Below are 17,829 nucleotides of genomic sequence, written 5' to 3' on the forward strand. Positions count from 1 at the left end.
GGGTTCATGCCATTCTCCTGCCTCAGCCTCCCAAGTAGCTGGGACTACAGGCGCCTGCCACCACACGCAGCTAATTTTTTGTATTTTTAGTAGAGACAGAGTTTCACCATGTTAGCCAGGATGGTCTCAGTCTCCTGACCTCGTGATCTGCCTGCCTTGCCCTCCCAAAGTGCTGGCATTACAGGCATGAGTCACCACACCCAGCCCCAAGACGTTTTTAAATTCTAAAAAATTTTTAAAATTCTCATATAAACTCTAGAGTAATCTTGTCTCTGTCTACAAAAACTCTTGCTGAGATTTTGATCAAAATTGCATTACATCTGTTGATCAATTTGGGAAGAACTGACTTAAAATGTTAAATCTTTTAATCCATGAACATAGTATGCCTCTCCATTTATCTAGATCTTCTTTAATTTCTTTAATAAGCATTTTGTTATTTTCAGCACAGAAATCCTTCACACGCCCGGCCAAGTATTTCATTTTATTTGGAGTGACTTGTATTGTGTTCTAATTTTGGTTTCTGGATGTTCATTTTTACAAATAGAAATGCAATTAATTTTGTGTGCCAATCTTATATCCTGCAGGGTTGCTGGATTCACTTATTAATTCTAGGAGTTTTTATAGATCACTTGAGATTGTCTATGTAGATAATCATTTCATCTGAAAATAGGGGCAGTTTAATTTCTTCCTTTCCAGTCTCTACACTATTCATTTACTTCTCTTGCACTCTTGCAATAGCTAGAATTTCTAGCACCACGTTGAGTAAGGGTGGTGAGAGTAGACATCCTTGCCTTGTTTCTAATCTCAGACAGGAAGCAGTCTTTCAACATGAAGCATGATGTTACCTGTAGGCTTTTAATAGCTACTCTTTATCAAGCTAAAGAAGATTTCCTTTATTACTAGTTTGCTGAGAGTTTTTATCATGAGTGGCTGTTGGATTTTGTCAAATGCTTTTTCTGTGTCAATTGATATGACTGTGTGATTTTTTTCTTTCTTTGCAGTAGATTATATGGATTGATTTTTAAATATTGACCTAATAACTTTGCATACTTGAAATAAATTTTGTCATGGTATATAATTCTTTTAATATATTTCTAGATTTGATTTTCTAATATTTTGCAGGGATTTTTGTGTCTAAGTTGATAAGCCATATTGATCTTTTTTTTTTTTTTTTGTATCAGTGTAATACTAGTCTCATAAGATGAAGTGGTAAGCATTCCCTCCCCTTTTGTTTTCAGGAAGAAATAGTGTAAAATTATTAAATTTTCTTTAAATGTTCAATGGAATTCACCACTGAAACCTTCTGGGCCTAGAAATTTCCTTCTTGGGAGCTTTTAAATTATAGTTGAATATCTCTATTAGTTACAGGACCTAATAAGTAGTATTTTCGTTAAATTTTTTTGCACACTTCCTCATACATTTGAGCACTCAATAAATATTTAATCAAGTGGTTTTCTCAGTGGATTTTGCAAAGACTATTTCTAAATTAAATGGGATATCACAATAGCTAATCATATAAACTAATTCTTAGTAAAATAAAATGCTCTCATCTACTGTGCAAAGTTCTTGTTCTGTTTTTTATAGTTTCTAATAGCTTTGATATTTTACGCAAGTCAGAACTTGCCTAAGCAAACATTTCATTAACAAACTTTTTTTATGTGTGATGTACTCTGGTATTTTCTACTCTATTCTATGTTATTTTTTAAAAATTCTGGTTGCAACTCATTAAATTGATTTCAGGACCCACTAATGGGCTACAACCTGCAATTTGAAAAGCAATGATTTAAATATTCTCTCATGTCCCTTCTACTTCATATACTTACCACTAAATGTGTCTACTGCTTTTTCCTCTTGACTACAACACAAAGCTTATTAGATACCTACAACGCTGTTATTTTACAGTTTATTTTCAAATCACTTCCAAAGTAGATTTAAGATAGTTTATAATAAATGCAGAGTTATGTTTTTAAGGTAAAAGGGAAAAATGAGACATGATGGAGAAAGTACTTTTCCACTTTTCAGGAATTAAAATAATTATGGAAAGAAAAGTAAAGTAACAGGAAATACAGGTGTCAAGTCATTTAGTCTAAATTACTTCTCACCGTACTTTGTTAAAAGGAGATCAGAATTTCAAAGATCAGAAGTTGTTGCTGAGAGTGGAACTGTCCAGTCATTGCAGCCCTCCTTCCATGGGACAAAAGAAAGAGGTATTGGACAAATGTGGGACTCCTGTGGTCTGGAAGTAAAGCTGAGGTCAACAGACCATCTCTCCACCCCCAGAGCCTGAGCCTGGCTTATCCTCCTAGCTGGGAAAGCAGCAGCTGTAAGTGCTGTTTGCTGTTCTTCCTGTAATTACAAGAAAAAGAAAAAGACAAAAGACAAACCTCACTGAGAGAGGTTTGAACTGTGGCCAGAGAACGGTCTTTCCAGTGTTATCATAGGACACACTTTTCACTCTGTTTTCCCTGTCACTTTGCCATCCTTGTGACATTTCCCTGTCACTTTGCCTATTCAGGATGTGGCCGTGATTCATAGCATTTCATGAGGTCCAAGACAGAAAACTGTAGAACCACAGATGTGAAGAGATCGTGAGGTCCAACCTCCCGATTTTACAGATGCAGACAATGCGGCCCAGAGAGGTTAGAAGACTTGCTGAACGTTGAACAGAGAGTTCATGGCAGAAGCCAACCTACACCTATGACCCTAGCTGTCCTCCCAAGCCTGGATGTCCTGCTCTTCAGCTCTGAGCTTAAAGTAGCACAATTCAGCAGTAGGGTCATTTGCCCACCTATCCGGAAGTCATTCCTGCATCCACTTCTGACAGCCTATAAATCAGAGGCAGGGAGGGAGAGAAAGTAGGTGAAAGAGAAAAGGGCTTTGCTTCCTCTCCCTTGCTTAACCAGTTCAGAAATTTACAGATTTCAGCCCTATCTAAAATACGAATTAGTGAGGTGATGGAACACTGTAGAAAATAGATGTGAGCCCTTACCCAGTGTTATGGTGAATGGTCCAGCTGGGAAAAATCAAACCTTGAGTCACGGGCTTGTAACCACCTACTAATTGCAAGACACTATGGGTGATTACACAAGCCTGCCATACTGCCTCTTGCTCTCGAGGAGCTTACAATCAATTTGGAAGTGCAAGCAAGTACTCCTTGACCAAGTGACGGATGTGTGAGCTCATAATAGGTAACCAGTTCTCCTTGACCGTAGAAACACATTTATTTTCCAGTTGCTAATTTCAACAGAGGGCACAACACAGGATCACGTGATGTCTTGAATTTTATTCCAATGTCATGCTGCCCACTAGGACCAAGATCAGGGCTGTGGGTTTCACAAAGGTGCCACAATTTCACTCATAACTGCACACAGTGGGTGGGTATCTAGAATATGTGGAAGCAGTTACTACAAACACTCCTATTTCTGGCAGTTATGGTTATTTTGCTCCCATCTGGTGGAGCCTGGAGACCATGTCCCCTCATCAACATGATAGCAGTAATGGCATTAAAGCATTGCAAACTGTACTCCTGTGGGTGAGCACCTGTTTGTATCTCTTAGAGGGGGCTCTACTGGCATTTGAATGGGACAAGACATTGTCATGCAGGACTGCCTTGTGCACTACAGAACATTTATATCCCTGGCTCTTGCTCACCAAATGTCAGTGGGCCCCAGGCATTGTGACAACGCATAACACCCCCACGTTTCCAAATGCCCCTTGTCAGAAAAACCAACGTTCTATTTTCTCATCTTCTTTCATCAGGCATGATGCAAGTCTAGACCAGTCGACACGCATTCTGCTGATTTGGTGACATTAAAGCCATAACTGATAGCCTTATTCCCGCTGCAAAAACCAAGGCTGACGTGCACTGCAGGATGCACAAGCACCACCCCTCCCACCCTTCTGGCCATGATTACGATCCTGAAGCAGACTTAGAGATGCTGAAGACCCTTTCATTTCAATGTTGATGTCATCCTGACAGGCTGTCTTATCTGTCTCCTAAGAGGAAACAAAGGAGTAACCTTGGCAGGTAATCTCCATTTAGCCTTTGCTTACTTCTTTTTCTAATTAAGAAACAAAAATTTGGCTTCCTTCCTCTCTTTCCTAATTCAGCCCAAGAGTCACTGAGCAGGCACAAGAAAGGCAGGTGACGGTGGCCTGGGCAAGAGTGGTATTGGAGCAAGGTGGCAGAAGCAGCTGGTGGCACCTGACAATGGTAACAATTATGAGGACAGAGTCAGAGCAGGGTGAGAGGCCCCTCATGTAGTCGAGAGGATGGCTACCTACAGGGGCCAGCAAATAAATACACTAAGGATGATGCAACCCTAAGATGTCAAGATAGAATTATAGATGTAAAGGCGTATGTGTGTGTATACACACCTTTGTGTGTTTGCATATATGGACAGATACAAATACATCTATTTCCTAATTCTGTCCACTGAGAGGGCCTGGAGAAGCAACACTCCAGTAGCAAAGGGCCTACTTTGCACCTAGGTCTTGGCTTCTAAATATCCATGAAAAGGAACTAAGGCTCCTCAAAGAACTGGCTGATGCAGACCCGGAACAGAAAAAGTACCAGATATCCTGGAAGGGCTTTTTGTGAAGAAGTTCTCAAAGAAGGAGAGGCACATGGCAAAAGGATGCAGAATCCAGCTTTACAGGAAACCAACTGTCAAAATCTGGGTCTACATGAACATCAAAGTAATTAATGAGTGAGGTTTGTAACCCATTGAATAATAGAAGAATAGAATGGATGATAACACATTTGTTTATAAAAATGGGAGATGCAAAAGTTCTTCCTTACAATAGAATGCCAATTTGTTAATGTAAGGGGAATAATACAATTAGAAAATTACAATTTGGCAAACATCACAGTAATAACTAATTCCAGCAAGAAACATCAATGAGTTCTAAAACAAGGAAGTAAAAATGGAATGAGTAATGGAATATTTATATAATATTAACTACAAAAGAAAAAGTAACTTTACAGTGGAGAAATGGGGCAGACACCATCTTAATCAAGCAATCAAAGTTACCATCACCAATGGGGCAAAATGACATCAGGGGCTATTTGATAGTGGGCAGTGAGACCACTGCATCACTTCTGTGACATTCTTGTCCAAAATGCATGACCTGGTCTAATCATGAAGAAACACAGAACAATCCAACTTAAGGATCATTCTATAAAATGTAACCTTCATAAAGGTCAAGGGCATGGAACTCCAAGAAACATCCAGATAGAAAGAGGCCAGATCATGGGATCATGATTGGACCCACTGGTAGCAAGCACATCATGGGTAAAACTTGAAAGGAGTCTGAATGAAAGGCATACGGGGGCTGGGTATGGTGGCTCATGCCTGTAATCCCAGCACTTTGGGAGGCTGAGATGGGAGGATCGCTTGAGGCCAGGAGTTCGAGACCAGCCTGGTCAACATAGCAAGACCCCATCTCTACAAAAGAAAAAAAAAATTATAAATTAAAAAAAGGAAAAGAAAGAAAGGCATACAGGAGTTTTTTGTAGTAGTCTTGCAACTTCTTTATACATTTGAAATTGTTTCAAAATAATCTTTTTAAAATTGAGACAGATTAATAATTATAGATTACGTCTTATAGATTATAAAGATGATGTAAGTATATGTCAAGTATATTTCAGAGTGCCTTAAAGTGCAGTCTGTAGACAGATGTTGGTCTGCAAACGGTTACCCTGCCACATCAAGAGGAGAAGCTTGCACCATAATGTGTGTCAACCGCCTCACCAAGCACACTGTAGTTTGGCGGACAGGATTTTAGTGCTTGAGTTTCTCCATGAAGAAAGCAGTATGTTGATTTACAGCTTGCACCAAGCTCCTCAAGCATCAGAGACCCACACTTTGAGTAGCGCTGGTGTAAACGACAATTAATCATGAGTTGAACTTCATAAAGGGGCATGTTAAATTGGAGCATTCTCTCCGGTGAGAGTCACAGTTAAAAAATAGTCATAATCGTATGACTCTCAGGATCCCAGTTCAGAACATACTCATGAAGGCATTTTGGATGAAAAAGATGGACTTGGCATGCACATGACCCAGAATGGGCCACAAATCAGCCCAATAACCTCGTGGACCTTTTTGTTCAAGATTATTTCTATCTATCGGCATCTTTACAGTCCTCAGAGGAGGAGGATGCCTCCCACACTCCCTTAGTTCATCGCTGATTCTTCACCAAATGAACACCAGTGAGACTCTTGCAATAGAAAAGAAAAAGTAATTAAGACTCATTAATGTTTAAATGAGTTAGTACAGAGGAAAAGCTGTTTCACACAACTTCAGGAAAATATCTCTTCGTCCTAAAAGAGATATTTCTTCAAGTGCTGGTGCCCAGCAAACTGGAAAACAAACGTCAGCACATAATTTTTTTTTTTTTTTTTTTTTAGAGCTGGGGTCTTGCTATGTCACCTAGGCTGGAGTATAGTGACTATTCACAGGCATGATCATCACACACTACAGTGTTAAACTCTGGGCTTAAGCCATCCCCCTGCCTCAGTCTCCCAAGTAGCTGGGACCACAGGCACATGCCACGATGCCTGGCTTGTACTTGATTTTTTTTAAAGTTCTTGGCCATGTGTTTCTTAACAATTATCTTTGAAAATAATCATTGTTGGCATGTTCTTCTCATGCAATTGGAGACAGTTCTTCCTGCTAGTTTCACATTTTACCTTTCTGGTGGGTTCTATTTGCCCATTCCACACTGACATGAGCATTTTTTCCCCTTTCCTTTTTTTATTTTTATTTTTTTAACTTCCTGTGTTATGCACCAAACCATACTGCTCTGCTCCTGTTGCCAAGAACTTATGTCGCCAGCGTGAATAAGATCACCTGCTCTGTGCGTGGCAGTTCAGAGTGGCAGGGAGTTGAAGATCCAGTGGCTTCAGGGTAGCACTCCAGGCTGGTATATATGGCCTTTGGGACCATCCGAGTCTACCAGCAGGAAGGAAGATTAAAGAAATTGGCAGGATCTTCAGTGTCAGCCAACATTATCAGCAACTGCTGCACATTCTTGAAGAACATCAACATCCCTACTTTGACCCATACGAATCGATCGTCCTTGCTGCACCAGTTCTTCTGTAGTACCTGGAAGTGCTGCCAAACAAGGGGCTGACTGCCCGGGGTCGGCTGTTCCAGCCAGCATTGTTTGTCCTGGGTCTCCAGAAACTGTCTCATCAGCACTAAATCTGCAAATAGGAGTAACATACAGCTGGACAGAGCCCTGGAGGGGCAGAAAGGTTGTCAGGGACTCCCCAGAAGCGCTGAAAAATGAATCGTCTTGCTGCAGGTGTGGCAGCTGCCAAGGCAGGCAGAGCCCTTGGGATAGAGCCACATCGGAGGTACCCTTTTCATTTTCAAACTTTAAAAAAGCATGATGTTTCTTGATGTAGGTTCTCCATCATGTGGCTTCTGCCTATTCCCATAGCACATCCCCTGCTGGCCACTGCCACACACTGTAGACGCCCACCAGTGCCAAGTTACTCCACGGGCCCCACACACCACATGCTGTTTCCCACCTCCCTGCTCTGCTCATAAAATTCCTTCTGCCCTGTTGACTAGAGGCAGTGCCTAGCATGGAGTAGCCACCCAGGCATGATTATGGAACTGAGCTGATGAGACTTCAGGTCCCTTCTCTTCATGTGGAGTCTCGCTCTGTCTCCCAGGCTGGAGTGCAGTAGCATGATCTCGGCTCACTTGTCTCCCAAGTTCAAGCAATTCTCCTGCCTCAGCCTCCCGAGTAGCTGGGACTACCGGCATGTATCACCACACCCGGCTAATTTTTTTGTATTGTTTTTAGTAGAGAAGGAGTTCACCATGTTGGTCAGGCTGGTCTCAAACTCCTGACCTCTAGTGATCTGCCCGCCTTGGCCTCCCAAACTGCTGGGATTACAGGCGTGAGCCACCACACCAGGCCTGCCCACTCTTTAAGGCTTCTCCTTGGTCCATTTCCTATAGACCTGTCTCAGCATAGGCTAAGCCTATCCCAGAGGCATAGATGCTGATCAGAATAACAATTTGCATTAGATTAACCAACAACATGAATATAGCTTCTAGAAATAACTCAGATAATGAATGAGATTGCCTCATTCAAATTACAAAAACATCCAGGGTGTGACAATATCTGTTGCTGTTAACATAATGGTCCTTAGTTGCTGTGGTAATCTTCTCCATTGACCGGACTCTAGCGGATGATGTTATCAAGGCCCTATCACTTCCCAGCATCAAAGCAATCTTCTAATCTGCCATACAAACTAGGGCACTTTTGAAGGTCAGAAGGATTGCTATTTATAATACACCAATGTGACAGGTATAAATAAGACAGTTCCCGGCAAATTGAGATACATGGTGACATTTCCTATCAGACTTTAAAGTATCTCACATAAATAGATCCTCAACAAGTGTTTGCTGGATGAATATATTTGTTTTTTCCTCCCTTGTTGTAATTTAAGTTTCTGAAGAACAGAGGTGGCCGGGTGTGGTGGCTCATGCCTGTAATCCCAGCACTTTGAGAGGCGAAGGCGGGTCAATTACCTGAGGTCAGGAGATCGAGACCATCCTGGCTAACACGGTGAAACCCCCTTTCTACTAAAAATACAAAAAATTAGCTGGGCGTGGTGGCGGGCGCCTGTAATCCCAGCTACTCAGGAGGCTGAGGCAGGAGAATCGCTTGAACCCGGGAAGCAGAGGTTGCAGTGAGCTGAGATTGCGCCACTGCACTCCAGCCTGGGCAGCAAGACTGAAACTCTGTCTCAAAAAAAAAAAAAAGGATAAAAGAAAAAAAAAGAACAGAGGCAGTGTCTAATGTTTCTTCTAGATTACTCATAACAATGGATATATCATAGCCACTCAAAAATATCTGTTAACTATCTTATGATGAGATGTTCTTTCCAAGTGAAAATTCTCTATGGGTAACTGGAAATACAAGAATAGAACTTTGCAGAGAAGTTAAAGCTAGAATATTTGGGTAGGTCTTTAGAGAGGATATAGGGTTAGTTGGGAATAGAAACCCTCCCAAGATACTATAGACACCTAAGAAAAATCAGTGAAGACCTGAAATATATCCATAGGAGGATGAGAGCCTCCTGTTGTTTGCTGAGCTAGAGCAAGATAGAAGTCATGAGCTTTTACTAATCATTGTATTTTATAGTGTGGGAAGGGGTAAAAGAAGACTAATAAAATGGCTAATTTTAGGTAACATCAACCTTTGGCAATAATACTTGAATGCAATAGAATAAAAAGACAGCGGGGTGCAGTGGCTCACGCCTGTAATCTCAGCTCACTCCTAAATCCCTCCTTTAGGAGGCCAAGGCAGGCAGATTGTTGGAGCCCAGGAGTTTGAGACCAGCCTGGGCAACATGGTGAAACTCTGTCTTACAAAAAAATAAAAAAAATTACCTGGGCATGTTGGTGCATGCCTGTGGTCCCTCCCAACTACTCGGGAGGCTGAGGTGGGAGGATCACTTGAGCCTGGGAGGTCAAGGCTGCAGTGAGCCGAGATCATGCCACTGCACTCCAGCCTGGGCGACAGAGTGAGACCCTGTCTCAAAAATTAAAAAACAAAAAAGAATAAAAAGATAGACTCTTACATAGTTGACTCAGGAAAGAACTGTGGAGCACCAGTGACTCCTACTGCCTCATTTTACGGCTGAGAGAATTAAGGCCCAGGGAAGTTAAATGACATCCAATTACCTGTTCCCCTTCTGGAAAATTCTTGCTGTGAGAATTTGACATTTGATTAGCCATGGGTGAGACTTTAGCAGTTCTGGGGAAACTTCAGTCTTCATTCCAAGGTATGGCTGTAGTTTTGCCCCTTTAGATTAGAAAGTGGAAACTTTTGAAGTTTTGCCAAGCTAAGGGCCTTCTTCTCTTTATTTGGTGACTCTAACTCCCATGAGGTCTAGGTTAGCAAATGTGGATCTATTCTCACAAGCAGCAGGAGAAGTGGAAAGAGGGAGATGGCAAATGGAAGTCATAAGCAAAAGTGGTGCCATCTGGCCTTCCCATGTGCGAAAATCCAGCCTTCGTCATCACTGGCCCATGGCATGTAAGATGCTGACATGTGATTGAGACATCCCCAGAACCAGCTGGAGAGGTCGGTCTCGGAGTAAATTAAGGGCATAAATTTATGACAAACCAGAAAGCTCCATTTTAAGTCCGGTTATAGATTCAGCAGTGGCCAGAAATGTCACTTTTGCAAGGTCACTTTATTTTTGCAAGGGTCTCCTAGTATTTCAAGAATTCTTATTGTCACAAAATTATGGGAAGTAACACCTTGGACATTTGCACTTGGACCACTGCAAGGTTAAATTCCTTCCCCAAAGTTACGCAGCAAGCCTAAAGGAAAGCATATTTTATGCCCATAACCTCATCCTGAAGCCATTTCTGAGAAGATGAGGAAGGTGAATTCTTCCACTGGCTGTGCCCCAAGCTGTCATTCTCAAAAGGACTGCTGTAACACCCTGAGTCTGCCCCATGCCTCTTCCTACGTTACTTTTTTTTCCCCAAGCAGGATGATTTTTCCAGCACAATTATTTAAATAAAAATAATACAGGCCGGGTGTGGTGGCTCACACCTGTAATCCCAGCACTTTGGGAGGCCGAGGCGGGTGGGTCACTTAAGGTCAGGAGTACGAGACCAGCCTGGCCAAGATGGTGAAACCCCGTCTCTACTAAAAATACAAAAATTAGCCAGGCACAGTGGTGGGCACCTGTAATCCCAGCTACTCGGGTGACTGAGGCAGGAGAATCACTCGAACCCGGGAGGCAGAGGTTGCAGTGAGCCGAGATCGTGCCACTGCATTCTAGCCTGGGTAACAGAGTGAGACTCTATCTCAGTAATAATAATAATAATAATAATAATAATAATAAGACAAGGTGGAGATGAGGGAGGGGAGGTGTGAACCCTTAGAGATTCCAGAAACTGACAAGTTTCTTGTGCCAGGAAGGCACTAGCAAGAGCCTTAGTTTAATTTACTTAATGAAAACTTATGGATTGATGAATTCTTGGGAGAAGAGGCCCTGTGTCCAATCCACTGTGCTGTTAATATAGGGCTAGGCGTGGTACGGAAGCGGCGTCATGGAAACTGAGTTCTGCAAGGGAGTCGTAAATGGAAACAACCTTTTCCGCCCACCTTGGACAGATGAGGCAGGGAGATAATTTTGGTAGGTGGGAAAGATAAGCCGCCCAACTCCAGAGCACAGGCTCCCAAGATGGATGACTATCATACCCTTGAATTTTCTCCCTTTGTAGGAATCAAGAAATCCTTATGATTGAGAAAAAAAAAAGAAAAAAATGTGACCCGGCCAGGATTAAGGCACTCCTAAGGAATGGCAGGCCAGCAGCACGGACTGAAACATGATAGATCTGGGGGAAGTGGGGTTAGATGGAGTCAGAGATCTGGAGAACACCACATTAAGAACCAGAGATCCTGGCTTTATTGGAGTTTCATTACTGGAAAATATCTGGGAATTAAAGATATCAGTGATACCATGGATACTCTAAGATTCATGGTCCACAAGCAAAATTTTGCTGAGAGATTTATTTCTGGTTCCTGGCCACCAGGAACTAACCATAGAATTAGGCTAAGTAATTTCAGGAAGAGATCTCAGTTCATTCTCACTTACTGAGGAGCAAGTAGAGGTAAAGACAGGGACAGTGAATTGCCCAAGATCACACAGGGGGTTAGCAACAACAGGGACCCACAGTCAGATCTCATGACTCTCAGATAAAAGCAGATCTTCCACATCCACAGGACTCCCTCCCTCTGGAGTCCCGCGCACTGCAGGGGTCTCTTGGATGTGGATATTCCCCCAACGCAAGGGAATCAGAAGGGTAAATATTCAGGGTGTGTATTTACATGACCATGAACCATGCTACTTTTTGTCTATGGGGAAGAAGGAATAAAACCTGTATCTACCCCGTTCTTATAAGAAAAGGGGCCTTCGAGTCAGGCAGAAGTAGATTTCAGTCCTGCTTCCAAACACACTCAGCTGTGTGACTGAGAGACAACTCACTCGATCCCTTTAGGTCTCACTCATTGATTTGCAAAATCAATGAGAACCATACTTGCCCCTAATGTAAAGGTTTGGGGGAAGGCCAAATGAGATAATGTATATGGAACATTTAGCACTGGGCCTTGCAAAGAATATATAAGCAACTATTATTACAGTTGACCCTTAAATAATGTGAAAGTTAGGGATGCTGACCCCTGCCATGCAGTCAAAAATCTGCATATAACTTTTGACTTCTCAAAAACTGAACTACTAATAGCTGACTTTTGACTGGAAACCTTGCCAATAATATAAACAGTCAATTAGCATATATTTGTATATGTATTATATACTATATTCTTATAATAAAGTAAGCTAGAGAAAAGAAAATGTTATTAAGAAAATCATCAGGAGAAGAAAATACATTTACAACACTCTACTGTATGTACTGATACCGTAAGTTTCCATTGCCTGTTCACAAGATGAATAATCTGTCTGAAATGGTGGCAACCACAGCTGCAGAGCTCAATCTATGGTACACATCAAGCAAGTCAACCTTTTCTTGTCATGTCGTGACTTTTCTCTGTTTCTTGGGAGCACTTCCAGTGTCACTAGGAGCACTCAATATGGATCTCATGATATTATTCAAGGTTTATGGTATTACACTAAAAAGAGTGAGAAAGTTTGAAACATTGCAAGCATTACCAAAATGTGACACAGAGACACAAAGTGAGCATGTGCATTTGGAGAAATGGTGATGATAGTCTTGTTTGATGCAGGGTTGCCACAAACTTTCATTTTGTAAAAAATTCAGTATCCAAAAAGCGCAATAAAACAAGGTACACTTATATTGGGAAGCTCTGTTATTTGGTCCATACACATACATAACTGTTATGTCTTCCTGATAAGTTGATACTTTTATCATTATGAAATGTCCCTCCTTATCTCTGGTAATAATTTTAGTTTCAAAGTCAACTGCATCTGATATTATTGCCACCCAGTCTTCTCATGTTTATTGTTTGTATGGTATATCTTTCTTTTTCTATTCTATCCCTTTACTTTACCTTTACTTTCAATCTACTGTTTTTATATTTACAGTGTAACTCTTATAGGCAGTGTTCATTTAGGTCTACCTTTTTTATCCATTAAGACCATCTCTGCCTTTTAATTGGAATGCATAGTCTATAAATATTTAATATAATTATTGTTATGGTTGGATTTAAGCCTACTATTTTCTATTTGTTTTCTGTTGGTCTTATCTGTGTTTTATTCCTCTGTTCCTCTTTTCTTACATTTTTTTGAGTTAATTGTAGATTTTAGAATTTTATTTTAATGCATCCATTGGCTTATTTATGACTATTTGCATTAGATTTTAGTGATTATTCTAGGGATTAATATATACACCCTTAACTTTCTTATTTACTTAGGGCTACTTTTGCACCACTTTACATGAAATATATAAATCTTGCACTTGTACAGGTCCCTTTATTCTTTTTGATATAGTTTTCATGTATCTAGATACATTTTACCAATATCCATATACATCTATATATATTAGAAACAATGTCTTAATTTTTGCTTTAAATAGTTATGTGTATTTCAAAGAAATTAAAGGGGAACAGTCTTTCATGTTCACCCAAATACTTAACATTTCTTATGCTCTTCATTCTGCCTTGAAATTCCAAGTTGCTATGTACTATGGTCTGAATGTTTGTGTCTCCCTAAGATTCATATGTTGAAAAAACCCTAAGGTGATGGAATTAGGAAGTGGGACCTTTGGGAGGTGATTAGGCCATGAGGATGTGACCCTCATAAATAGGATTAGTGCCTTTATAAAAGAGGCCCGAGGAAGCTCAGTTGCCTCTTTCACCATGTGAAGATATAACAAGAAGACATCATCTGTCAAGCAGAAAGTGGGCCCTCGCCACACACCAAATCTGCTGACACTTTTAGCTTCCCAGTCCCTAGAATTTTAAGAAATAAATTTCTGTTTACAAGCTACCCAGTTTATGTTATTTTGCTGTACCAGCCTCAATGGGTTAAGATGTTATGTGATAACTTTTCCGTTATTCTAAAGAACTTATATCGTAGTATTTCTCAGAGTTTACTTCTGCCAGTAATTAATTATCTTAGATTTTGTGTATCTGAAAAATGTCTTCATTTCACTTTCATTCTTGAAGAATGTTTTTACTGGATATAGATATTCTGGGTTGAGAGTATTTTTCTTTTATACTTTAAAGATGTTACTCCACTGTCTTCTTCTGTCTGTTTCTGCACAGAAATCAGTGATAATTGACATTGTTGCTCTCTATTGTAAACTATGTTTTCTTTAGCTACTTTCAAGATTTTCTTTTTGCCTTTGGTTGTTAGTAATTTGACGGTTACTTAATTGATAAATGTTGTGTATGTTCTGATTGTTCCACTGACCAGCCATCCCCCAGTCTCCGTCCCTCTCCTCAGTCCTCCCTATTCCCTGAGACATAACGATATTGAAATTAGGCCAATTAACAAAATTGTTATTGTTAACAACTTCAATAACCATATTGAAATTAGGCCAATTAATAATATTACAATGGTTTCTAAGTGTTCATGTGAAAGGAAGAGTCACACATCTCTCACTTTAAATCAAAAGATAGGAATGATTAAGCTTAGTGAGGAAGCCATGTTGAAAGCTGACATAGGCCTAAAGCTAGGCCTCTTGCTCCAGTTAGCCAAGTTGTGAATGCAAAGGCAAGGTTCCTGAAGAAAATTGAAAGTGCTACTCCAGGGAACGCATGAATGATAAGAAAGTGAAAGAGCCTTATTGCTGATATGGAGAAATTTTTAGTGGTCTGGTTAGAAGATGAAACCAACTACAACATTCTCTTAAGCCAAAACCTAACCCACAGCAAGACCCTAACTCTCCTCAATTCTGTGAAGGCTGAGAAAGGTGAGGGAGCTACAGAAGAAAAGTTGGAAGCTACCGGGGGTAGTTAATGAAGTTTAAGAAAATAAGCCATCTCCATAATACAGAAGTGTAAGAGGAAGCAGCAAGTGTCGATATAGAAGTTATAGAGAGTTATCCAGAAGATCTAGCTAACATAATTGATGAAGGTTGCTACAGTCAACAACTGGTTTTTGATGTAGAAGACATAGCTTTTCACTGGAAGAAGATGCCATCTAGAACTTCCATAGCTAGAGAGGAGACATCAATGCCTGGCTTCATAGGAGGGGCTGACTCTTTTATGAGGGGCTAATCCAGCGGGTAAATTTTAGTTGAAGCCAATGCTCATTGACCATTCTTAAAATGCTAGGGTCCTTAAGAACTACGCTAAACCTACTCTGCCTGTGCTCTATAAAGAGAACAAAGAAACCCAGAAGATAGCACATCTGTTTACAGCATGGTTTACTGAATATTTCAAGCCCATTATTGAGAACCATTGCTCCAAAAAAAAAGTTTTCTTCCAAAATCGGACTGCTCATTGACAATACACCTAGTGACCCGGGAGCAGTGACGGAGATGCACGGGAGATTAACGCCGTTTCATGCCTGCTAACACAGTATCCATGCTGCAGCCCATGAATCAAGGAGTAATTTCAGATTTCAAGTCTTATTTAAGAGATACATTTTGTAAGGCTGTAGCTGCCGTAGATACTGATTCCTGTGATGGAGCTGGGCTAAGTAAATTAAGAACCTTCTGGAAAAGATTTGCCATTTAAGATGCCATTATGTGGTCTTGTGTGTCATGGGAGGAGGCCAAAAAACATTTTTAATTTTTTGTTTTTTTAATAAATATTTTTGGAGACAGGGTATCACTCTGTCACCAGGCTGCAGTGAAGTGACACAATCATAGCTCACTACAACCTCGAACTCCTGACTCCTGGCCTCAAATAATCCCATCTCAGTTCCCCAAGTAGCTGGGCCTACAGGCATGCATCCAAAATAGCCACATTAATGGGGATTTGGAAGAAGTTGATTCCAGCCATCATGAATGACTTTGAGAGGGTCAGGACTTTGGTGGAGGAAGTCAATGCAGAGGTGGTGGGAATAGCAAGAGAACTCGAATTGGAAGTGGAGCCTGAAGATATAACTGAAGTGCTGCAATCTCATGATAAAACTTCAACAAATGAGGAGTTGCTTCCTATGGATGAGCAATGAAAGTGGTTTATTGAAATGGAATCTACTCCTGTTGAAGATGCCGTGAACATTCCTGAAACAACAATGAAGGATTTAGAATATTACCTAAGCCTAGTTGACACAGCAGCGGCAGGATTTGAGAGGATTGACTCTAATTTCGAAAGAGGTTCTACCATGGGTAAAATGCTATTAAACAGCATCACAAGCTACAGAGAAATCTTTTGTGAAAGCAAGAGTCAATCAACGCGGCAAATATCACTATTGTCTTATTTTCATAAATAGCCACAGCCACTCTAATCTTTAGCAACCACCACCTTGCTAAGTTAGCAGCCATCAACATTGAGGCAAGACTCTTCACCAGCAAAAAGATTATGACTTGCTAAAGGCTTGGATAATTGTTAGCAATTTTTTAGCAATAAAGTATTTTTATTTTTATTTATTTATTTTTTGAGACGGAGTCTCACTCTGTCACCCAGGCTAGAGTGCAGTGGCGTAATCTCAGCTTACTGCAACTTCTGCCTCACAGGTTCAAGCAATTCTCTCGCCTGAGGCTCCTGAGGAGCTGGGATTACAGGCACCCGCCACCACACCCTACTAATTTTTATATTTTTAGTAGACACGGGGTTTCACCATGTTGGTCAGGCTGGTCTCGAACTCCTGACCTCAAGCGACCCACCCGCCTTGGCCTCCGGAAGTGCTGGGATTACAGGCATGAGCCACCACACCCAGCCTGAAGTATTTTTAAATTAAGATGATAAGTACATCTTTTTTTAGACGAGTGCTATTGAACACTTAATAGACTTTAGTATAAAGATAACTTTTTTTTTTTTTGAGACAAAGCCTCACTCTGTCTTACAGGCTAGAGTGCAGTGGCGCGATCTCAGCTCACTGCAAGTTCCGCCTCCTGGGTTCACGGCATTCTCCTGCCTCAGCCTCCCAAGTAGCTGGGACTACAGGTCCTGCCACCACGCCTGGCTAATTTTTTGTATTTTTAGTAGAAACGGGGTTTCACCTTGTTAGCCAGGATGGTCTCGATCTCCTGACCTTGTGATCTGCCCGCCTTGGCCTCCCAAAGATAACTTTTATGTGTACTAGGAAACCAAAATATTCAGGCGATTTGCTTTATTGCAATACTTGCTTTATTTATTTATTTTTATTTTTTATTTTTAGATGGAGTCTCACTCTGTCACTCAGACTGGAGTGCAGTGGCATCATCTTGGCTCATTGCAACCTCTGCTTCCCAGGTTCAAGGGATTCTCCTGCCTTAGCATCCCAAGTAACTGGGATTATAGGCGCCCACCACTGTGCCCGGCTGATTTTTGTATTTTTAGTAGAGATAGGGTTTCACCATTTTGGCCAGGTTGGCCTCGAACTCCCGACCTTAAATGATCTGCCCACCTCAGCCTCCCAGAGTGCTGGGATTACAGGTGTGAGCCACCGTGCCCAGCCTATACTTGCTTTATTGCAGTGGTCTGGAACTGAACCTGCAATATCTCCAAGGTATGTCTGTACATAACATCAGAAAGTTGTATGGGACATTCGATGATTCTGTATGGCAGAGAAGATGATAGGAAGTAAACTGTCAGTGGAGGGAGAATGGAGGTACTGGGTTCAGGTAAGCACTTGTGTGGCATTTCACCTCCCCCAACAGTGGAAAGTCTGGCTTATTCCTCTGACCTTTACGAACAAGACATTCCTATGTC

The 17,829-nt window shown here is 41.1% G+C and overlaps 1 protein-coding gene across 7 annotated transcripts in view; it reads right to left on the reverse strand.

The window, feature by feature from the left end:
• ERI1 (exoribonuclease 1) overlaps nucleotides 1-17,829 on the reverse strand; it is a 138,922-nt gene that overhangs the window by 18,221 nt on the left and 102,872 nt on the right. Inside the window, exon 7 of one of the 7 annotated variants that reach the window (XM_077942990.1) lies at nucleotides 2,108-2,346. The exons of 5 other annotated variants lie outside the window; for them this stretch is intronic. In XM_077942990.1, coding sequence (XP_077799116.1) covers nucleotides 2,131-2,346 — 216 coding nt within the window. In that variant the 3' untranslated portion in view covers nucleotides 2,108-2,130. Of the gene's footprint in view, nucleotides 1-1,889; nucleotides 2,826-17,829 lie in introns of those variants that run through there. One more of the 7 variants, XM_077942994.1, reaches the window with a different exon arrangement.

This window comes from Macaca mulatta, chromosome 8 (genome assembly GCF_049350105.2).
Source record: "Macaca mulatta isolate MMU2019108-1 chromosome 8, T2T-MMU8v2.0, whole genome shotgun sequence".
Taxonomy (NCBI): Eukaryota; Metazoa; Chordata; class Mammalia; order Primates; family Cercopithecidae; genus Macaca; species Macaca mulatta.